This window comes from Lates calcarifer, linkage group LG12 (assembly GCF_001640805.2).
Source record: "Lates calcarifer isolate ASB-BC8 linkage group LG12, TLL_Latcal_v3, whole genome shotgun sequence".
NCBI lineage: Eukaryota > Metazoa > Chordata > Actinopteri > Centropomidae > Lates > Lates calcarifer.
In genome coordinates this window covers 15,912,997-15,937,132 of record NC_066844.1, presented here as the reverse complement: position 1 = coordinate 15,937,132, position 24,136 = coordinate 15,912,997, and the positions used below count along the sequence as shown (strand labels likewise).

The 24,136-nt window shown below is 41.2% G+C and overlaps 1 protein-coding gene across 1 annotated transcript in view; it reads right to left on the bottom strand.

Moving 5' to 3' along the window:
- Window positions 1-24,136, bottom strand: part of suclg2 (succinate-CoA ligase GDP-forming subunit beta) — an 86,011-nt gene that overhangs the window by 39,952 nt on the left and 21,923 nt on the right. Inside the window, exons 3-9 of the mRNA XM_018680100.2 lie at window positions 11,053-11,152; window positions 9,878-9,968; window positions 8,028-8,180; window positions 6,853-6,942; window positions 5,191-5,287; window positions 1,706-1,867; window positions 292-434 (exon numbers count right to left, since the gene is read on the bottom strand). Coding sequence (XP_018535616.1) covers window positions 292-434; window positions 1,706-1,867; window positions 5,191-5,287; window positions 6,853-6,942; window positions 8,028-8,180; window positions 9,878-9,968; window positions 11,053-11,152 — 836 coding nt within the window. The remainder of the gene's footprint in view (window positions 1-291; window positions 435-1,705; window positions 1,868-5,190; window positions 5,288-6,852; window positions 6,943-8,027; window positions 8,181-9,877; window positions 9,969-11,052; window positions 11,153-24,136) is intronic.

Here is a 24,136-nt window from a genome sequence, read left to right as displayed (position 1 = left end):
ACAGCCTCCCAGAGTCTGTTTCCCTGAGTGAAACATGGACATATGCCAAGGTCCCTAGTCTAATGAGCACTGTTGTCTCAGTGACAAAACACTAACCAGACAGACGGGGCTTTATGAATGTGATATGACAAGATACATGACTGTAATATCAAGTATAATTCAACAGGTGGTGAACCAGTTTTTTTTTTTTTAATCTGAGTTTTCCTTTGAAGTTGTGCTTCAACATAATAATAGCATGTATTTTACTGTTAGGATCACTTTTGGCAAAGAAGTTCAACAGTTTGTTCCTACCTTAGGATCAGCTGTGAGCAGCTTAAAGGCCTCATACACCTGCCTCTCTTTGACTCCTCCACCCAGGTCCAGGAAGTTAGCTGGCTTTCCTCCATGCAGGTCAATGATGTCACATGTGGCCATGGCCAAGCCCGCTCCATTCACTGTAAGAAGACACAGTGTCAGTTCAGTTAATATGCAAAAATGAAATCTAGAGGATTACTTAACAGCAGACATACTGTATATTTAGCCAAACGGTTGTGCCTTTTCAGAGAAAGACTTATGGATGTCGGGCATGTTGAGTGAATGTTGATGATATGGTATTATATGTATTTATGAAGTATAATAAAGTTAAATGTGGTCCAGTCCAGTCTAAATTCCATAAATTGAAACAAAAGCCCCTGAGTGTAAAATGTGATGCCAACAGCCTTGAGTTAATTATAATAACATCACCAGCACTGCGGGAAAGATGACATGTACTGTAAGAGCACCCATAAAGGAATCTAGCCGTAATTTATCAACCAAAGAAGAGCAAACAGCTGAAAAAAATGTCACACTTAAAAAGTGAATCAGTTGGAAATCTTCTAATCAGGAACATTCAATGCTTCAAGTCGAGCAACACAGAGAAAATTTGATTATGACTCGACTCTCGACTTCAGAGAAAAGAGTGTTGATTAAAAGAGGTTCTGCTGCGCTTTTTTGCGGCCTGTGTCATCATTTAGCCAACTGCCAGCGCGGCTACCCTGCTGAGTTGCGCGGGAGCCAAGTGCACAAAAATGTCTTACCTCATTTGGTTTAGCCAAGCTGAACTTGGGTCCTGGCAAGCTCCCCGACCGAGGTCTCAATAAAAGGGAAATTCGCTTTAACAGCTGTCACTTTGGTGGCTTACAGAGCTCTCAAGGAAGCTGCAGGGCCTTAAAAGCTGTTGTTACTTTAAGAGAGGCTGGGAGCTGGGGATGCAGAATGGGGTGTGTGCATGTGTGTGTGTGTGTATATGTGTGTATGTGGGGGGGGGTTAGTGCTAACAGACATCTAATGTGTTTATGAGGCTACGGGGTAAGAAGCGAGAGCACCTGTTAGTGCTGCTGTACACTGTAAAAGCTTTGATTTATGACAAGAGAGGGGGCCTTTAATGAGAATGCTAACAATCTGGCTCACTGGAGACTTTCTGGGCGGATTATAACTAATTAGAACGCATTGGTTATGGCAGCATTCCTTCTGGAGTCCTCAGAAAGCTGCTTGTAATGTGGACTGGAGGAGAGCCCAGGCTGCTTTTACTTTGACTAAGTTTTAACTGTGTCCGAGCTTTTCACTTACGTGACATAAGAGACACATTTAAGACTTACGCCAGGAGGGGTTCGCTTGTTGGTGTATGACTTTGTTTCTGTGTGCAAGAATGAGCCTGTTCTGTTTTGTTCCGGTTTTGTTTCCGTACCAAAACAGGCAATGTTTCCATCAAGTCCAATATATTTGAGGTCCCACTTGGCTGCCTGCATTTCTGTGGGGTCGCTCTCAGTCATGTCGTCCATGGCAAACACGGCCTTCTGACGGAACTCAGCGTTGTCGTCGAAGTTGATCTTGGCATCAAAGCAAACCACTGGGGCAACGACATGGAGGAATGTGGAGATAACAAAGACGAGAGTTAGGAATAAAGACAGCAAGAGAGGAGGCACAAAAGTGAGACAGAGGAAAATTGCAGGCAAGGGAAAAGGGAAGAGAAGGAGGATTTCAGACATAAAAAACCCACTAATTATCATTTCTAAAACCTGAAATTAATGAACTGAGGGTTGTCCCCTCGGCCTACTGGTCTTAATTACTTCAGAGGTTGGCTCACTAAGGCGTGTGTTTTTGACACTGCCTCTAAGGGACAGACCATTATAGTGAATGGACATTTCCTTTACACTTCAAAGCATTAGCATTTCAAAGCACACTCATGAAGCTACCTGGAAAAATATATGGCAAGAAATTTAATAAAGTGGTTGAAGGGCTTTCTGTGAACACAACTGCACTTAAGACTGCCTTTAACTTAAAGGAATATTTCAATATTACCCTTATTTGCTTTCTCTTAAATGAGGAGCTTGCCACCACTCTCATGCCTGTTTGGTAAGTAGGTAGCTGGAGCCAGCAGTGGTTAGCTTAGTGGGACTGGAAATGGGGAAAAACAGCCTGGCTCTGTTCAATAGTAAGAAATTCTGCCCACCAGCACTCCTAACACTCACTAATTAACTTAATTGTTAAAACAATGTAAACAACAGTGTAAAAACAAGTTGTGGTTTTCAAGAGGACGATAGTACGGTGTAATGTTATTTGCTTGTGCACACATTTCTTTATACGCTTTGACTAAAGAGCTACATGTAAACTTTCCACTATTAATGATATAACTATCATGGTTTTAAGAAGAACTGTGGTAATGGTAGCCTTGGTAACCATCAGTAAAAAAAAAATTCAGGCAAACAGAGAAAGCTAGATAAACCACATGTAATAGTGTGAAAAGGAAACAAAATATAGAAGCATGGGAATTGACTTAAGGATTGACATACAGACAAAGAAACATAAACAAAACAGACACGCACAACATGCAGTAGGCAGACTCTGTAGGGATTTGGGAGTAGACACACTGTGTCCTCCAGGTAAAGTAGATCTCCCACACATCCATTATTGCAGTCCATCTACAAAATGAATTCAGTTTTACCAAATGAGACACAAAAATACAAATTTTCCACCCTCAAGAAATTTTCCTTCCCGATACACATCTGTGGAATGCCTGCCGGAAAATAGCGGCGCTCCCTTGTGACGCGAACAAATCGAACCACAGAATGAGTTGATTTTAATGTGAAGCTTGTCTACAAAGCCTGCCTCAGTCACAGCCACTGCTTCTCCCTGCTGGTAGAAGAGGAAACTCGTACCTCTCAATATAAATCCACCTTTGGAAAGGAGTCATTTTACTCATTAATATTCATAAGAAATCATGAAACAACAAACTTCTTTTGTCAATCTTTGATAAAGCATACTTTGAACAAGAATCTGTTTTGAGGAGACTAAATAACATCAAAGAAGTGATGCATCTCCAGTGTGTTGTAATACGTCTCGATAGGACACATCATAGTCAATCTGTGTTCAGTTCCACCGACAAGACAATCACTCTTTATTTCTTTGGGAGAAAAACAAAGTTCAGTACAAGTTCAACGTAAGCAGCATCACAGCAGCTACGAAATACGATTTGCGTTGTGACTACGTATAATGGCTTTCTCACCTGCATGGAGAGCACTTGAGATGTTAACTTTTTAATCTCCAGTTGCTGTCAAGTGGCAACAAGGGGACTGTAACTTACACATATGAATTAAAGCCTTTTCATCAGCCAGATAACGCTTAAGAACGGGAGAGAATAAAACTTATGCCGAGGCTATAGACAGTGAACTGAGGCACACTCTGGGCCCATGATTTGCACCTAGACACACAGCTAAATAGTGATTAAAATCTCTATGCAAACTATTATTTGACACAAAAGTACTCTGCTATGCTGTCTTCGAGGGGCGTCTGCAGAGATCAGTCCTTTTTTTAGAACTTTTAAAGACCTTTCTGAGCCCAGACACAATAAAAATCTGATGTTTTGAACAAATTGTGTGGGGAGATGTCAGTTGACAAGTGACAAAAGAAGGGGCAATTCTGGGATTGTTTTTAGTGTTGTACAACACAGACACTGTCACTCGTTGAAGAGGGCCAACTGCCAATTTAAAGCTCCATTAATCTAACATTAGTACCACTATTTCACACAGCCTTCACAGTATAACAATGATGAGATGAATTTGGACTTCATTCTCAGCCTGACAATTTCTATTATACAAAGGAGCTGACTGACAAAAGAGACATTATTTATTGCTCTAATCGACAATAAATTTAAACCTAATTACTTAAAGTTAATTTCAATTTGATTTCACACTGAATGTGTAAAGTACTGAGACTTATAATGTCTTAACCTTTTGTTAGAATCTCCCTTTGATCCATTCAAAGACATTACACACAAGGACAGTTCAGTGTAGGTAAGTAATGTAAGTAATAGAATTTTGGGTCAGTGCATTGTTAAATAATAGTAAAAGAAAGCGGTAAGTGAAAAATTTGATAGTCTTACAATTATTTCTCAATTAGGCTTTATGGGCAAATGCTATTATATTTTCATATTAATCTGATTCTCAGATAAAAAGAGATTTTGCTGCTGAAGAATTCAACTATTAACGAAACAAAGAAAGAATAAATTATTAAAATACATTTGATGTTGAAAATGTTTGCACTGTAGTAAAATCTCAGTGCAAATTTAATAATGACTTTTAAGGCTTGATATACAGGACGTAAAACTGAATTTAAGTTATTTTAAGGACCTGCTGACTCCTTGTATGATACTAAGAAGTGTGTGTGTGTGTTTTCCTTCATATACACACAATATATGGATATTGTATGAGGTTATACATTAGGGATGTGCCTGCAACCACTGCTGTAAGTTGTAGCTCTTCAATCTTCATTTAGTTAATCATCAGTTACTAGGAAATACCAACAAACACCAACATGTTATGAATATGGAAAGCTCTGCTCCCTGAGGCCACTTGGATTTTGATCGAGAAAAGTCATCCAGACAAGAAGGTGACGTCAGTGTGCTGCAATTACACTTCGCATTCTTAAATGCATTCAGACCCGAGGAGATAGTGTGCCTTTAACTCAGAGCTAGTGATAAGTAGGTGGCTGCAAGTTGAATTCTTTATTTAAAGTGTTTAAATATTGCAAAGCTTTAATGTGATTTAGGGACAGTTTTTGACAGGGAGAAAACATAAATGGATGCATAGACACACATAATGCACACGAGACGCAACACACACACACACACACACACACATACACAAAACAAGCACTTTCTATGATACAAGGTACCTTGTCCTTCGGGAGTCTCTCCGAGAGGATTGACTTCGACTTGAGTGGCGTCGACTTTCAGGAACAGATCATAGAGCCTCTTAATCTGATCTGCTGCCTGCGTGGTCCACAGAGAACAGTAATTACCTGATGGTTCAGCTCAGAGCAGCCGGCCCCGCCAAGGCCACTCAGCCTCCCACACAGGCTACATAAAACATGGCAAATCACCTTCAACATCACATTGTCTGGGTTTGTTTTGCATGAGTCTGTGCGAGTGTCTGAGGTGAAAATTTAATTCACTTGTTTCAAAGGGTGTGACAATAAGCAAATACGACACAGATTAAAACACAGACCAGCACACTTTCATCTGAATGTGGTTGAATATAAATGTAAGATTATAAAACACAGTTCAGTAGATTTCATATGGTGGGGATATCCGTACATTTTTTTTTTGGTTGTCTGTTTTCATGCAGAATTGATATTTAAAGGGGCAAAAGATGAAAATGGCCAATAAATACAGCAACACAGAAATGACACAATACTTAAAGCATCACTGTCAAAATCCCCATTTAAAAACAGGATTTAAATTGATATCTCTGTTGTGGCAACTTTTCTTCAATTATGATGGCAGTTTCACAAAGCATTTAGGGCTTCTCAATGCACAATTCCACACACACTCCACCAATCTCACTTAAATTTTTTTTGTCACACATACACACACCAGTATAGGCATGCACACACACTTGCTTCGACACAAAGATTCTGTCATCCAAGAGCTCATTCAAGACAGTAAAGGTATTTTAGAAGAGCTGTAATTATCTCTGAATTAAACAGTCTGGCAGCTGACTCGCAGCAACCAAGGAAAAGCATACTGACAATGCAGACACTTAACCAATCACTTTCTATTTCTCTCCTTGCCCGTTTAAAATCAATGCCCATTCAGTATCCTGCAAAAAAGGATCACATACAATGGGATGCAACCAAAGCTCAAAACATCTTCGACTCTCAGTTTGTGTCTCTGAAGCAGATTAATTTGGCTCATTTATATGTATTCCATTTGTATCAAAGATTCTGAGCTAATCTGATTTCTCATGCCATGGAGCCTGTGGAAAAGAAAACAAATTAGTGATCTGATGCCAAGAGACAAATGGCTTTAAAATGAACTCTGCATCTAAGCTCACATACCTATTCTGAATTTGAACTCGGGGGGTGTCACTGTGCTGTTTTTCCTTGGTTTCGTGTTACCGGCTAATGCTGCCTGAACATGACTTGTAAAATTTAAGGTGATAAGAAAAAAATGTTTGTTTCACAGTCCTCAAAATCATAGGCTGTCCGTTGAGATTGGGTGTTTCTTACTGCATGATTCACTCACAAAATCTATGTGCAGCATGTTCTATCAAAAAATGGCATCATTAGTAATGCCGGCTCCCTCAGCCTGGCACAGTGCTGTGCGTCACTGCCAGACATGACAATAGACCACCTGGCAAGTGAGTCTCGTGTAATGACACTTCACAACTTGCCTCTGGAAAACTAATAATAGCCAAAGTTTGGTTTGTTTGTGAATGAGCACACATCTGTCTGTGTATGTGTATGTGTGTATGTGTGTGTGTGTGTGTGTGCGCACTGTAGATCTTTCTGACTTCTTCTTTGCATTGTGACTTTAAAGCCCTCCACACCCATTACCTGTCTCTGCAGAGGTCCTTTGAAACCCAAATTAGCTGCCATGCGGAGCGCCTGGTCGTCTCGCACTCCTTCAAATATATCTATGGCTTCCTATAAGATCCACAGTGAAAGCGAAAGAAGAGAGTGAGAGAAATAAGTGGAGAAAGGGGGAGACAGAGAACGGGCGGGCTCAAACACTGGGCTATAATTTGACACAAAGCGGATGTTCATATTAAACTGCAGACACTATAATTAAGTAGTGGCAAGCTGCCAGACATGGAGCAAATCGGCAGTTGGGACTGAAACAGTGGATTTATGATCATAGAGCTCGTATCTTTGACTTTCAGATAGTGAGAAGCTCGCGTAACTTTTTTCCATCGATACAAAAATGGATGAAGCATTTCAGGGTGCACAGTGGGGAAGGAAACAAAAGGATAAAACCGCAACTGTTGCAAGCTGTTATGGACCAAATCTGTATAAACTACTGTACCATATAGATTTTGATGAAATGAGTGACGGGTGTACTGTGGTATCATGTGCGTTAGATAGCAACGCCACGGATAATCTTCAGTGGAAATAATGAATGATATAAATCTCAGCTGGATCTTTACAATCTGCTCTAACATCTGTATACTACAACAAAACAAAGATATAAAACAATTGTAAATGCAGAACTTCTCCATCTGCAATGCTTAAATCATACATCTGTTAACAATGACCCGCTGACAAGTAACAACGTGACTGCAGTGAATCATGCTCTGTAAATGAAACCTTAATAAACAGCAATATGATGCATAGAGGGCTTCTTCATGTGTGTCTGTGTGTATTTGTTCATGCTAAGCTCCAGTGTGTTTGTGCGTGCGTGCGCTTTGTTCAGCTGCTGCTGTGTGTGCGCAGACAGGACGATACATTTAATTGAATTAGCAGAAAATACGAACAGAGCACAGCTTCCATCTGTCAGACCCACTGGGTAAACCAGTCTGGCATGATTTCAAGTCAAATAAAACTTTTGTCAATTTAGGAATGAGATCTATGAGCAAAGACAGCGAGGGGTTTGCAATCTTTAAAGAGCTCCACTGTGCCAGACAAGATTGATCAATTCCAACTCTTGTACTGTTTCTGAAGCAGATAAATATCATTATCTTATTCATCTCATTTGATATTGTAGTGATGGGTATGAACCACAAATTATATACCTTAAAGATGAGTTCTGGGGTGCTGGCGGCCACCTCCTCGATATCCATACCTCCCTGGGGGCTTCCAACCATGACAGGACCATTACAGGACCGGTCCATTAAGATGGCAAAGTACGTCTCCCTGCTAATGTCCAGGGCCTCTGCAACCATCACCTGGATATGGCACAGCAGGAGTAAAAGGGGTTGATGGAGGAATGCCACGACAATAACAGGGTGAGTTAGTGATTACGTAAAGTGTACCAACTGTTGTCTGTTGGCTATTCTTTACTTCCCTTAGTATTTACAAATTTAGCATTTTTACATTACAGTGCATCTTTAAAAGTCACATTTAATAGTGGATAGAACACACAGGCAAATAAGCAGGGACAGAATGTATGAAGCATCTCTTTGGGGAAATCTCATATATTGTGAATGAGAGAGAGAAAGGTAAATAGAGAGGAACTTTATGCTGAGAATCAGACAGATAAGCAGAGAGAGGAAGCAAGCAAGAGGCTCATTTGGCAAAGAAAGGGGAAAAAAATTGACGGGAAACTATCAGTTGTGTGGTGGTTAATGGGCTGCGAGTTTTCTAGATGGAGTGTTTGTTTGAACGTACACAGCCCTTGTGTTCTGCTTCCACCCTATCGCCCAGAGAATGAGGATGAATAGCCTTCTCTACGCTCCATGTTAACAGACAACACTCCTATCTCCTTGTCCAAATGTTGTCTTCACCAGTCACTCAAACCTTCTCCTAAGTTTCCTTGTCATTTAACTTGCAGCCTGAATCTTCATTCACACTATATCACATATTCTATTCCTATTGTCCTGTTATTCCTTTCTCCCCTCAAACCCCTGCTCTTGTCTCTCAGTCTTCTCCCACAACCATGTCTCAAATCTTTCCTTATCTTCTCTCAGCACCCCTCTACCAGTAGCATGACAGCAAATCTATGTAGATGTAATAGTGGTGCCCCTGATTCTTTGGTTTTCACTGCTCTGTGGTGCAGTATGGGAAAACGATTGATGCAGATTCCATTGGCAGGTTGACAGCTGAAGGTCTGGCTGTCATCTGACAGACCAGGTTCTGACTACACTGTGATGGTACTTGATCCCTCAGGTCAGTCAACAGCTGTTCTTGCCAGGTCTGACTTCAGTGCTGCAGGCAGTAGAGGATGTTCTTGCCAAGACAATTAAATGGCCAATTTGGAGTCATGTCTTTCATGGTTCAAATTAACTTTTGTTTAGTAACTTTGTTTGTTTTCCCTTCCGCTTCCAAGACATGGAATTAATTCACAGCTCCTGAATGTCGGTTACCAAAGGTTAATTCTATAAAAATGAATAAAAAAGTCTGACACTCAAAAGTGTGACACTCATTTGATTTCACCCAAACTCTACAATAGGAGCAGGAGCAGGAGAAGGGGCTCCTGTGGGGAGTAGCAGTGGTAAACAAAGATGGGGAGAGACAAAGAAAAAGTGCAGGACCCACAAGCAAGACGCAGACTGAGAAAGCTTCATCACCTGGAAATGTCTGTTTTGAGTAGGTACTGCATGCAGCATGCAAGTAGAGAAAATGATATTCCTGCTTGTTAGTGGCACATAGAAACAGTTGTTTACCAAACACTTTCAATTCACAGTGGGCCCAGTTCAATTTATGCAATGAGCCATAACACCAGACAGCACAGGCCCACAGTAAACAACAGTGGACAGCTACTATTTAAACCCAGCCAAAAAAAAAAAAAAAACATAGAGCCAGTCTGCCTTCACAGTCATTAATTTTACAGAACTGCATTACTGGACTCAAAATGCCTTGAAATGAGGTCAGAAAACAACAAGAAAGTATATCTTTCTTCCCTTCAGTCTGCGCAGTGGCTCACCGTTTTCACTTTCACTCCATCTTTAGGTGTCTGCTTGGTTGTCAGGTTGAAACCCAGCATCTTATTGGCCAGCTCGCCAACCACTGCAGGACTGAAGGACAGAGGTTTAGGTCAAACAATATCCTTTTTTTTTTTCAAACATCAGTCTCGGATATATAAATATATATACATATAAAGAATCACTGAAAATCATACACTTACAAAATGAAAGATGAGAAAAGCAGGTGAACTGACAGATGAATAAGTATTTCTTTATCTCTCCAGAGCTTTGTTCAGTTGAAGAGAGATATGCCTCAGCACTTTCTGGGCATTAATGTAACATATTCTGACAAAGCACAGCTTTTGGAGACACTTTGGTACATCTACACATCACTGTGAATGAGCCTCTACTTATTCTCTCTGTTTAAAAGCAGCCTGCATGCCGAGTCTGCTTCTGTAAGCCTGCTCTGGTTTTGTAAGTGAATACAAATGAAGCCAGGGGTTGTACTCATCCTTTGATAGATGAGAGGAAGGTGAACTGTGTGCTCATGTCACTGTCTGGGGACGATGAACTTCAGCATATCTCTCTTTGAAAAAGTTTCCGGCCATTCCAAACCCTGAAGTAGGGTGACGATGATACATGTCTAGGACAACTGTCATAAATCACCCTTTTGCCTTTAAGGCGGTAGTAAGTGGAAGATACCTTTACTAAAAAGATAGCATTGTTCTAGCACACAGAAACTTGGTGGAGGGGAATGCAGCACCTGAGCTCTTTCAATGTGTTGTTTAGCCTTTTGAAAAATGCAGAAGATTTCTGAGTCAGCCCTCATTGGAGGAATGCAGCTATCACACTTTGTAATTCTAAGCTACAACAAAATGAACCTCAGCAGCGGCACAAAACCCAATCAACCTGAGAGAGGAAAGCTCAGTATGGGGTGCATAACGCTTCTGCCGACCTTAAAATCCCTTTTTCAACATTTAATTGAGGGTAGTTGCTCCAAAACAAGACATTGGAAGAAAGAAAAACTGTTTATTTGCAGCACAAGTAATCCTGACTGCGTCTTTGCGCCTAGGGAACATCTTCAGAGAGCTCTTTGAGCCTCCTCACTCTAAAAGCCGCTGTCGTAGGAGAAAATAATATGAATCTATCTCATACAGTAACTCACAGTGTGAAATGCACATGGGGGCATACTTACTCCTTAGTCAAGTGCACTCCACCTTTAAGGCCACTGTCAAACACACCCTTGCCTCTGCCGCCCGCCAGAATCTGAGCTTTCAACACGATCTCCTTGGCATCTGAGAGACAAAGAGAGGGACAGATAGAGAGAGAGAGACAAAAAGAGGGAAAGAAAGAGAGAGAAAGTGAGACAAAACACTTAAGATATAGGCTCAGCACCTTGAATGCCCTCTTGAGTATGCCACTTCATCTGTCTATCTGATTGAGGGAAGAAAAAAGGGGGAAAGAGTAAAAAAAAAAAAAAAAAAAAAATAGGGGTGAGTGTGATGTGTGAAAAGATTAGGGATTATGTAGGGAAGAAAAAAAGTGTACACATCAGGGGTCAGCTTACATCCATAAGGAAAATTACCCTCACACTGCTGATTACAGTGTAGTATAGAACCACCCATATTGAAATGGACATAGAGGATCTTTTAACATACAATGGACATAGAGTCTCTCAAAATATTCTTTGGCACTGTGGTGCCTTGTCAACATCAGTTTACTAACATGCTCACAGTGTCAATCCTAAGGTGCTGTTGTTCAGCAGGTTTAATATTTACCATGTTATACCATCATAGTTTAGCATGCTACATGCTAACATTTGCTAATTAGTGTACTGAACAATAGGATAGGACACAAAATTTACAATTTTGTGCCAGAAGAAAAGTAACAGGATCACCCAAAATCCTCTGGACAATATTGGTATCTGTTCCAAATTTCATGGCAAGCCATGTGATAATTCCAGAAAATCCAAAAATGTCACTACAGGAAAAATCATTAGAGTCATGGTGGTAATCCATCCAATAGTTGTAGAGATATTTGAGTTTGGATCACTGTTGACCGATTGCCAAATCTGCGTTGCCATCTCTAGAACCACACTGCTAGAACAGCGAAAAATAAATACCATGCACATACAATATCCACTTAAACTGTTCCACTGTCTGTTTCCTAATACAGCTGGCATCTGAGAACACAATCTGCGTGCAAGAAGCAACTGCATAACTGCTGGAAAACTTCTCGACCTTGCTCCAATTATATAACCACCCTACATCTCCTTTGCTGTCACTGCCACCTTGCAAGGACTCTCACATCAGGAGCAGGCCGCTCCGCTGTCTATTCAGCATCCTGCCCACAATCTCCCTGTATTTAAATGGAGTGAGGACACGTGATGAAAGATGGTCTCTGGCTAGGTTATTATTATCTAGGTGGGGGAGTTCAGCCATTGACAGGTGGCTGCCATCAGGGTGGGAAGTGGGTGGTGGGGAGAGTGGAAGGGAATGATCTGCCGTGCATTGGCTGGAAAGACACCTTGACCTTGGGGGCTGGAGTGCCTCCCTTGACTGCGTTACAAAAAAAACAAAAAAACAAAACAAAAAAACAACACAGAACTCTAGAAGCAGGGTGGAGAATGTCTAGACAGGAGCTGGAGAGCTGAGAGAGCCTAAGAAGAACTCAGAATGTGCTCACTGCTGCTTTAGTAAGAAAAAGGACCCCAAGAAAATAGCCTCTGACAGGGTGGCAGGGATTAAACTAACACTGCATTAGTGAGGCCCGATCTCTGTGGAGAACTGAGAGGGGAGAAGGAGAGAGAGAGAATTAGAGAATAAAGGTGTGCTCTTATGCAAAGGGCTTTGAGAGGAGTCATAAATGAATAAATATGTTAATAAAAAACTGCTACTGCGCAAAATTAAAAAGAGTTCAAAGCAAGATGAAATAGTGTCCTGCGGGCATGTGCAGCAGAGAGGGACGGTGCAGAGGAAATGACTTTTGCTTTAAAAGAAGAAAAAAATAGAAACAAGTGGAAGAATAAAGATGTGGTCCAAAAGGAAGATTGCATTGTTTGAGGCGTGGACAAAGGGAAGAGTATTGACAAATTGATGAGGACCTTAAAAAAAGCACAGTTTTAAAGTGAGGACATATTAAATATATTAAAAGGCATGTAATGTGCCAGGGAAGGTAATGGGGTGAGAACGAGGCAGGTGTTCATTCCTGCTGCACTAGTAATTGATAGAAAACCTGCTTATTATGCGGCACACAACAAGATATTGTAGCAATATCAGCAATTATGAATGGGCACTGAAGGAACAATGTGCTGATAATAAGAGGAAACTTTATAAAAGAAGAGACAAACCGTAGAGAACAGCAAGATTGTGTTGTGATAAAATGCATTCACACTGCATCTCAAAGACTGTATCATGAATAAAGTATATCATTCTCACAGAAAAAATACATCCCTGTATAATCATGCCAAATTCTCTGGTTAACACTGAAACACTACTCTCTGCTGGAGTACATGGAGAGGATAATGATGTCCTCAAAGATCATAGTGAACATGGTGCATGGTAAAGAGCAGGGCGACCATTATCTGGTAGTATGACAGACACGAGGTGGCCTCTAACATTCAGACAAAAGGTTGGTCCCTAATGAGTGCTGAGCAAAGTGGAGAGTGGATGGAAAAGTAGTAGTAGTAGTATGTAAAACGAGAGACAAGTCATGCTTTTATGTTCAACCCAGACACTGTGATGAACAAGGGGAAAGAAGGGCACATGTCTGAAGTTAATCAGTGAAGACACCAGCAAGCACGGTTAAAGAGTCACTGGAAAAATGTAATATTAAACCTGTAAACTGAGAGGTCACACTAATGAAAGGGTGACACACATAAGAGAGCAACATATTGTACATTTTGTCCAAGACACTTCCTTAATGTATGTTTCATTACTGTGAGTATGCAATACACAGAGTACAAATGTACTAGATACATAAATCATTCCTTTACTTGTTGCAACCACAACAATTAGAAAAACCTCCTCCAGAAAATGGTTTAGTTTATTAGCAGAGTGAAAACGCTTTTCTTGGAGGGAGGGAGACACTGTTGCATAATCAGTTCTCTACTTCCATTTATATCATACACGACCCACTGTGGAGATGCGGAGAAAGATTTTCATCTCCATTTATTTTCTATATCTTGGGGACACACGGGAGGAGATTAACATTGCACAACATCTCCAATCACATCACATGCAATCGGAGTAATGCGGTCATCATCCTCGGGCCCTACTCATTTCCCAGTAATGAGTGCAAATCAACTCCCAGTCTGCTTGCCAGTGACAGCAGCTGGCAAAGAGGATGTTACTTCTACAGTCAGTGTCTCTTTCACCCTCTTTCCTTCTGTGCATTTTTGATATGTCCCCCATTCTCTTCTCCCTCCCTCTCCCTTTTCCATGTAGCCCATGGCTGGCCAGCAGCAGAGTTAGCATTGGTCTGATATTTAATTAAGCCTTCGAGGCTGTGCCATGAGGGGGATGCTGGCTGGTAAGGGACAGATGTAGGCTGTGCGCCAATCCAGAGAGAGTAAGATGTGGCTACCATCTGCATGGAGAGAGAAAAAGATCAGGGAGGCCCTCCCCAGTGTGCATGTGTGCTGTAATGAAAGTAATGTGGCGGCTAAATGGAGAAGACTAATCAAACTCTTGGGAGAGAGGCAAAAACAAACACAAGCGCACACAGCCACAATCAAACACCAGAGAGAGAATGAGACTTCCTATGGATAAACGCCATTAACACTAGAGGCAAAAAGAAACAGAAAAAACCCAAAGACCTCTTAACTTCCAGCATCTGTGCTCATCATGACAGTGCACCTCCTGGTTATGATGCTGGAGAGTACTGCCAAACAGGTGGAAATAAGTCTTTAGAAAAACAAAAAAGGTCCTAAATGTCAGTCTCTAAGACCATTAAAACAAAATAATGTAGGCGTAATTATTCTTCTCCCAGTACTTTTTGGAAATTGTCCTCAGCATCTGAAATATAATTTATAATTCAGAGGCATTCCAGGACTATAAGTAGAAAGCACAACAATCTGTGATTCCATTTGCTTCCCTCTAGTGGCACATGGTGTGTCATTAAATAACCTCAATTATGTTGTCAACTGCATATTGATAGCTACAGGAAGCTATTGGAGCAGCTCTAGCTTTTGACTCACTTCGCCACAGGGCTTTTTGCTGTGTCACATCCATGGCTCACTGATATTGAGAACAATGGACTCATAACCTACTGTAGCAAAAAGCACCATGGGCAAGGCAGGATATTAATGACTTAAAACAGAGCTATCAGATAAGCTTTACTAATTGTATTAGAAGAGAACTGAATATGTGCATGTTGTTTCACCTTGTGCATATAAAAAAGTTCAAGTTAGGCCAAGGCTTATTTCTGTACAATATCCAGTGTAAAAGCCTTGCCAACACATTATGTTTTGATTACACTTTGGCACCGGCAGGGCTAGCAAATGGAACTGGTCCTTGTGTGATGATTTTGTTTAACCACAGTGGTAAAGCTGATATTATCTTGGACAAGTTCAGCTTTCCATAAAACTTTTACCATTTCCAATTTTGCCAGGCTGCAAAAAGGTCAGCTAGAAAATGGCTCTTCATTCATGCAGTGATGGCAGGTGAACCAGAAGGAAAGATTTCCATCTACCTTGACATATAATGGCCTTGGAATTCTAAAAGCTTAATATGTTTGCCTGTTCAGTTGAGGTTGAAAAGTCAACAAACACTAATAAATCCTACCCATGCTCTATAAAGCCACCTTGCTTGTGGCATGTCCGTAAAACAAATGTTGGGACTTATACAAGGGTCAAACCAAAAAAAAAAAAAAAAAAAAAAGTCAAATATAACAACAATTTGACTTCTTTGTTCCCTAAAACTAAATATATCATTACCATCTCACTGTCTTGCCTGGTTAATCCCCCTGTCCCTGTGTCCATCTCTGCCTCTAATGATGCCATCTCAGTGTTACTCAGCGGAGGAGAATATCAGCGTCCCGGACTGACAGTGGCACCTCTGTGTGACACCTCCTCCAGTCATTGCTTGCGTGACGGCTGAGTCCTCATTAGAGGACAAGTCCACCTGGCTTTCAGACATAGACAGCACTTCTAATGACATCCTGAGATGGCCCTGGTCTCCTCCCGGTGACAGAGAGGTGCAGTTCAAACCTCTGGCGGAGAGTTTTTCATTGCCGTACAACCAGAGGGGTGACGGTAATGATAATGATGTTGTGGAACGATGGGTGCCAAATGACCGTGGGGATATCTGTAGGGAGAATCATTTGTCTCGGAATGAAGCCTCTGCAAAGGAATTTACTTGAATGAAGCCACATCATGAGAGCGAAAACGCAACTTTGGTTACAGACAGCACAGAGCTATATATAACAAAATCTTCCATAAAAATGTTTAAATGAGTGACTAAGAGTGTGCACAAACATGAGCTGCTCACTTCTCATTATTATTCAGTCATTATTGACTGAGCAGTTTTCATCAGCTCATCATCCACAGTAGCAGATGAGGACTAGTTGCAAAGCCATTTCCACTGATGAGTAATGAAGCGTGCCTGATGGTTGGAGCTCCCTACAACAAAGCACAATGGCGTTTGTACATTTCTGACTTAACTCTTAACTCCAATTCATGCTAACACCAGTTAGGTAGGCTGCATTTATGCAAAGCACTCTGACAACAAATAATAGGCGACATGTTCACTTCTTCTGGCACATTAGTATCATCCTAATATGATAGAGGGGATGTGTGAGAAATAATTCCACGTCTCACCCACAACATGAATAGGTTAGGGTGCGTAATGAGGAGGTGGAAACAGTAAGCTGCTTACAGAAATCAGCTCTTTGAGAGACAGGCTGCTTTACCCTGCAAAGCCTATTTACAGCTGTTAAGACAATTTCAGACGCATGGCTTCTTCTCATCAAACGAAAGACCTAAGAGCCAAGCTAATGTATGGGGTGACAAAAGGTCCTCGGAGAGGCCAGAGAAATCTGTGTCCAGGCTCTTGCATTGTTCATGTGCTCAAGTGTGCTTTTGCAGATTGTCAAAATTTCTATGTATGCAAGTGTTTGTGCTTAGAATGTGTTTCTGAATGAAGCTGGTACTGTGTCTGTCTGTGGGCCACTGTGCCCATGTTAATAACCTTCTGCCTCAAACCAGCCCCTCCCCATCTTCTCCCCTCCGCGGGTGTGTGTTATCTTGGCAGCTAGTAGAGACAGGAAAACTGCAGACAAACATCTGTCTTCCTGCGTGACAGGCCAGCCCTCTGAAGGGACGAGAGATGTTCCGTCCATCAGCGGGAGCCCTGCAGGGAGGGGGTGGGGAGGTGGGGCAGAGAATACCTGCAGCTCGCTCCAGCTAGCTCCCCGCACTCATTTATTTCCCCTACAATGTGATCAAAGTGGCAAACAAGGACACTGAGGTACCGCTGTAGTACTACGTTTATTTTAAGGGACGGTTGGGCATCAATTGAGGGGTGCCAGGGAAATACAGACAAAGACAGAGAGAGCGACAGACACAGGATAAGCGGGAGACAGCAACAACAGACTGAAGTAAAATGACTGAAAGAAAAAAAAACCTGAGTGAGTGAACAGAGATAAGAGATGAGAGGGCTAAAAAGAGACAGGAGTAAAGCACAGGAGAAGGGAAAGGTCAGAATGTGTGGGTAAAATGCAGGAGAAGAAGAGCAATGTTGTTTTGACTTGACATTACCAGTTAATAGCTATGTAAATGAACCTCAACCCATTTACGTAGACGTTATTAACATAATACTTGTTTCAAACTCTGTCCACGTAAACAGCAGCAGCATGGTTAATGGTTGTAAATTTGTCAAGTGAATTTCTTTTATTAGTGTGCACAGACCAGATCAGTCTCATAAGCATATATAAGCTCCAACGATAATAGCCAAATATTCCTCAAAAATGAACAAGCAGCAGCAATGTGAAGTCAAACAATCTGTTATTCTAGAATTATGTATAATTTTGTTCTTTTGCAAAGTGCACACTTGCAGTGTACATTTGACTCAAAGACACAGTATATACTGAGTACCAAGTGGTCAAATACAAATCAGTCAAATGTCAGTAGTGTAAAAAATAAGTCATCTCAGTTTAAGTAGAGGCCAAATGCTCAAGACATGAACCAATCAAATCCAAATACAAGTCTCTTTCACACAGGGGCATGTGTGTGGAACACAACACAATGTTGTCGCTCATGTTGCTGCATCTTAGCAACAAAGACATCATGAATTTCACTAAAACGGTAAGTAGACCCACACATAGCGCCAACGCCACTGTTCTGCTTTCCAGATTGGACACCGGTCAATGCTAATTTCTTTCTTGACCCCTATGCTGGTACATTCTGACTGCTGTATATTGACTTCTCTTGTGAAGTGAGAGAATATCTGTGATCTCAAAGCTGTCAAAATGGATGGATGGAGAGAATCATATTGTTGAGCTATAACAATATCCTGACCTCCATAACCCCCAGTCATGGAATTATGAAGATAATATTTAACAAGAAATTGACTGGCAAGCCGTTGCTTGGGAGATGGTTCTTCAGGTGAGTAGTCAAGCGATGAGTACCCACTAAAAACTCCCTGATTCTACAGCTGAAATCAAAATTCACTTAACTGTATCTATTGTGTATTAAGCTACATATGCTGTATGTGTCATTTTGATGATTGGATGTGGCATCATACGATGTGTTATATGACAAGTGTGTTTGGGACTAAGGATGTCCATTGGACCACCAGAGTTACTGAGTTTGTAAGTACACATAGCTTAAAGTCTTCTAAGATGGAACCACCAAACACTCTCTCATCCAACTGACACTATATACAGTACGTGGTCCTTTGGCCATCATGTTTCCAGATAAACCTCCCCTCCCACAATGACTCACAAGCAAACCCATTTGAAATTAACACGTTAAACAAACCCTCTTTTTTTCTTGTCACTGTTTCTAGCACAGCCTTGCTACCACAGCATTCATAGTGGAAGCAGTGAAGGTAGCAATGGATGGAAATTCAATGGCTGTAAGAGCATGGGGAATTGCAAAGATACAAGTGCAATGTCCTATAACACTGAGACTGCATATTCTTTTGAAGTTCAAGAACCCATTGTAAGATCGGTTGCCTCGATAGATGAGTAGCTTCTTCAGTGGCCTCTGTCCAGTAGACCAACGAGAGGAGGACATGACATGGGCTCCAGCTGGTATACATATGCACACAAACACAAAGCTCTAGGAGGGTCGTCTTACCCCTCACCACTTCAGACACAGACAGAAGTGAAAGGGCCATGGTTGAGCCAACTCTTCTCAGCACTAACTGCTACTGTCAGCGCTTTTCACCAGAGACTCTGCCTCATTTTCTGAAGGGGGAAGATGAAAGTGGTCTTAAAAGGCGCTTGAAATGTTGAAGCGCACGAGGCGGCTCCAGTGGGGACAGTGTGAATGAGAAGAGAGGGTATGTGCAGTGAGGAGAGGTCTGGCCATGTTCCATGTTTTAACCCTGTTTGACAGTAATATATTTGTCTGTCCCTTGTTGAAAAGGAAGCAAGTCCCGCGTGTCCATAAGGTGTATAGCAATACTTTGACTGTCATTTATTAACGTGATAGTTTCAGAACATTTTCCTAAGTCATTGGTGAGACAGGACTGGTATCACACACAGACAGCTGAGCATAATAAAATTTTATGACAAAGGACCTAAGCCTTATACAACACTATCCAAATTTAGACAGGCAAAAATTGAGGAAAAGGCACACAGATGGGAAGCAATGGGGAAAAATATCACTGGTTTGCTTCTTACAAATTCACTGCTCTATGAAGCATGGAATAGCCTTAATAAAACATGCAATTTAGGACCAGTATTATCAGGATAATGACTCTATCACTGAGCAAGTGTTGCAACACAATGACATAAAAGATGAACTGAAGCATGAATGATGCTAATGTACCACAGTAGCATATCACTACTCAACACTGATTTGTGATGTCCTTCTACATTGTACATCTTATAACTACATGTAGGGAGGCATTTGATAACATTTCAGCATAGGAACTATTACAGCAAATGTTCAGTACAAATCACTTACATCATTTATAATCAAGTAAAACTGCACATCTTTGTATCATATAAATCTTTTGTGTGCACAGGAAAACAGCATCTTCACATTTCATGTTGTCTCACCAACAGCCCCAAACATGTTCATTACAGAATAAGTCTACCCTGAAGTAGTGTTAGACATCAGAGCTTAAAAATGTCTCCATCCACAGCAAACAGGTGGGGCCTTCCGGTTGTTATACTGAATTAACCTCAAACCTGCTAATGTGGAAAAAATGCATTAAAACAAAAGCAGATAAGAGAAAGAGAAGTGAGAAAGTGTAGCAGAGAATCCCAACTGGCCAGTGGGAGAGAGGGAAGTATGAGGGAGGATTCGAGTAAGATGCAAAAGACACACATGGATAACGAAGTCCTCCGTACGGCTTCTGGTGATACCCACGGTGGGGAGGAGCGTTTCTGTGACAGATGGTACAGGCTAGGCAGTGTGTTGGGTTTGTGGAGAAGCATATGGTACTCTCTAGATGATCTCACACATAAGCGCCAGGCCCAGTCAGAGGTGTAAATGCTTCTCTGCACCCTGCCAGAGAAAGTGGAACCGTTGATATGCCCAGCAAAAAGAAAAAATATGGAAGCACACAAAGTGTGAGCATGGGTGTTATGGCATATCTCATGTGATTTTCGTATTTCTCATCCTCACTAATAAACAAGTGTGATGTACCACCACCACAGAGAACCTAACCTAACCTTTTTCAGGGATATACTTCTTAGAATGTTTATTACATGCAAACACTGAATCCAAATGTTAAAATTAACCTTTTTTCTCATGCATACAATTTCTATCTTTTCTCACATTTATTTCCCAACTGCAGAAAGGTAATGACATACAGAAATGCCTTTAAATGCACTGCACACACTGTGTTTGACCATTCATGTCTGGTCAGTGGCTAATCTCCATACATCTGTGGTCAAATGAGAACCACAAATGCAATACATTGACATGCAGATACAGTGCCTGCCGTGCACCTCGTTCCACTTCCGCTAGTAAGGAAGGAATTGAAATATACTGGTGTACCTTCCTGTCCACACCAAAGGTGTAAATATGCAGGGTTTTATGGCCTGGGAACCTCCTGTCTGTCCTATCACAGTTACAGCTGCCCTAGCCCTCTACACCACTGGGTCCTTCCAACATGCCCTTGGCTCTGTGTCTGGTGTATTCCATGTCTCTCCACACTGTTAGGGATGGGGAAACGCAGTGGATAAGTCTGGGAGTCCATCCAGGGCAGGCTGCTGCACAGGGAGCCTCCTCCACACTTCAGTGCACAATAGAAAACCCAAACTACTAGATTCCATTGAGAAAGATAAAATTATATCACCCATCCTTGGTTGCTAGTGCATGCAGTCATTCCTCAGATGCTCTCATCTCACATCTTATTGATGTGAGAATCAAATATAATTTTTTAGTAAACTGTCCACCAATATTTCTTTACATACATTTGACCCAGAGGCCAACACCAAAACCTGCCACACACTAGGATGGCTGCAATGAGGCTGCTGGATCCTCTGATGCTGTTAGAGGCTGCCTGCTTGGCCAACATAATGGTTAAATAATCTGATAGAGCATTGTATCTGAAACTAAAGTTTCTCTGGGAAGACTGGCATTAACAACAGCAAGCATAGCACAATGCACTTTAAGCCAGCATTGTGTGAAAAGATGCTAGCTCCTGGTTTACAGTGAGATCAGTCTCAATTTGCAGATCATAGGCCAGAGGCATAGAGGGGGTCTGAGCTGCCACAGAGAGCAAACAACTAAATGAGTAGATTGAAAACAATCACTTTAAAGATACACACAACAACAGTGTCCTTGGCCTTGAGGTACTTGTATTTACACATCATCTAAGGCACAGTATGAGCCTCATTCACTTGACTTAAGGGTTCTTGGAATTCCCCAGTAACCAAAGAAAAAGCCTTTATACTTTCTGGAAAAAATAAACCACTACATAGGGCATGGTCAGCGAAATGTTTTATGTTTTTCGATGCAGGAAAGTAATACTTACCTCAGCCAACTATATTTCTGAGTGTTTACAGGCGTATCAACTTAAAACAGCAATACCTAGGCAGACTGAAACTGATAAACACATGTTTGTGAGATGAGTGGATCCCATAGATGTCTTTCTTTCCCTCTCCCTAACAATCCATCACAAAACCACAACAAAATCTGCACGCCTACATACACGCACACATACCTGCCTCATCAAAGACCTGGCTAATGTCAAGGTAGCTCACTATTTTCAGTAAGCGAACATATCAAACTAACTATGCCTCTAATAAGCACACATGAGATTTGACAGCCATGCATAAAAACTGCTCTGTTTACACTGAATATTCATAGCCCAGTGAAATAAATTAAAATGATTCCTACCTCTGTTAATTGTCATTCTGGCAGTGAGGCTGTGCTAAGCACAAAGAAGTGAAAAAGAGCAGCAGAGGCAGACTGAGGTGAATGAGGAGTGGGAGAAATTAGGTAACTAAGAATTGAAAACAAGACAGAGAACAAAAACAGAAAGATACAGATTGCAGCAAAATTTGTCAAAGGAAAGCCTGGAAGATGACAACAGTAAAGAGGACAACATATTCCTAACTCATCTGATATGAAGTGTATATATATATAAATGAATATATGTTGTTCCCATTCATCACACAGGCTCACCATGCGGTGAAGATAAGAATCCAAAGCAATGTTTTCTTCCATCACCGCTTTGTCAATGAATGATTGCTGGGGGAGGCAGGAGGCATGGCAGACATGAAGGGCTTTCGAAGCAAGGAAGGGGAGGGAAAATGTGGTTTTGATTTAGAATTCAGACTGAAAATCCATCAAGATTTGCTCAACAGATGCATCTGTCAAACGGGTGGCGACACAAAAAGTGGACTGCATAATCACATTCTCTTTGGCTATGGCAGGGCACAGGTATGTGTATATGTATCTGTATATTCATGTGCATGTGCATGGCTGTGGATATCTGCTTCGAAGGCAAACACAAAATCTATATTCATTACTGGAGTTGCTCTGATGTCTCAAGACTGCTAGCAACGAGGCCTTTGTTAAAAGCCTGCACACAAACTCACGCACATCTATATATTGTATATGTATTGTATGTGTTTGTGTGTGCTGCCAAGTACTAGTGGTGTGTGTGTGTGTGAGTGTGTGTGTGTGTATGTGAAGTCTTAGTGAAAAGAAGATTTAAAGGAGGAACAGTGTTGGGTTACCACTACAAAGAACTGTGGCATAGTTGTCTTTTTTTTTTTTTTTTTTTACTTCTTTCAGGTCACATTTTAGGAAGAACGGAAATAGAAGTACTGCTGAAACTTGACTGCAGCATCACATTACACATTAATTATTGATTCTGCCAGATAGACATCTACTTGTACTTTTCTCATTTACTCCTGAACAGCATAACACACTTTTGGCAGCATGAATAATTATTCTCATACCTCTATATCCAGAAAGAACTGGGAATCTAAATGGCTAAAATCTGTTGAGAGACAGCAATGATCCACCAACAAGAATCTTTAATATTGTGAATCACAACAGTTAAATATTAAAGTTATGCTATGTAACTTCAAAGTCCAAAAAGTTTATTTTTCAAACCTACAGATGTACACACACACACACACACACACAAACTCAACAGCAGAATTAAAAACTTGGATATGAGACTTGTGGATCTGGGTCATTGGTTTTGGACAGACAGCAGGAGTTAGTGTGCCATTCTCTCAGTGTCCCAGTGGAGCACACATTACAAAAACTTTGGACTTTCTGAAAACTCCCTGTGCAGCTCACCCAGTATGGGGCCACAGAAATCAAACCCTACTTTCCATGAGCCATTAGCTGGTTGTGAGTCACCCATCTGCCACAATGTAAACTGCCCCACCAAGAGTTGTCATTCAAGTTAAAGGGAATCAATGGTCCATGTCGGATATTTTATTTTTATGTTTTGATAGAGGAGGAGAAAGATTTTAAGCTATTTGTCCTCAGCAGCAATAGAACAAATCAATCTGTGTCCACTTTAGGAGAGTTGGACCACTCCACAGCACATGAGAGGAGTGAGAGGAGTTTCTATATAGCACAGCTGCAATTGAACTGTCAACTTAACCACTTCATGGTTAAGTGAGTGTAGCGG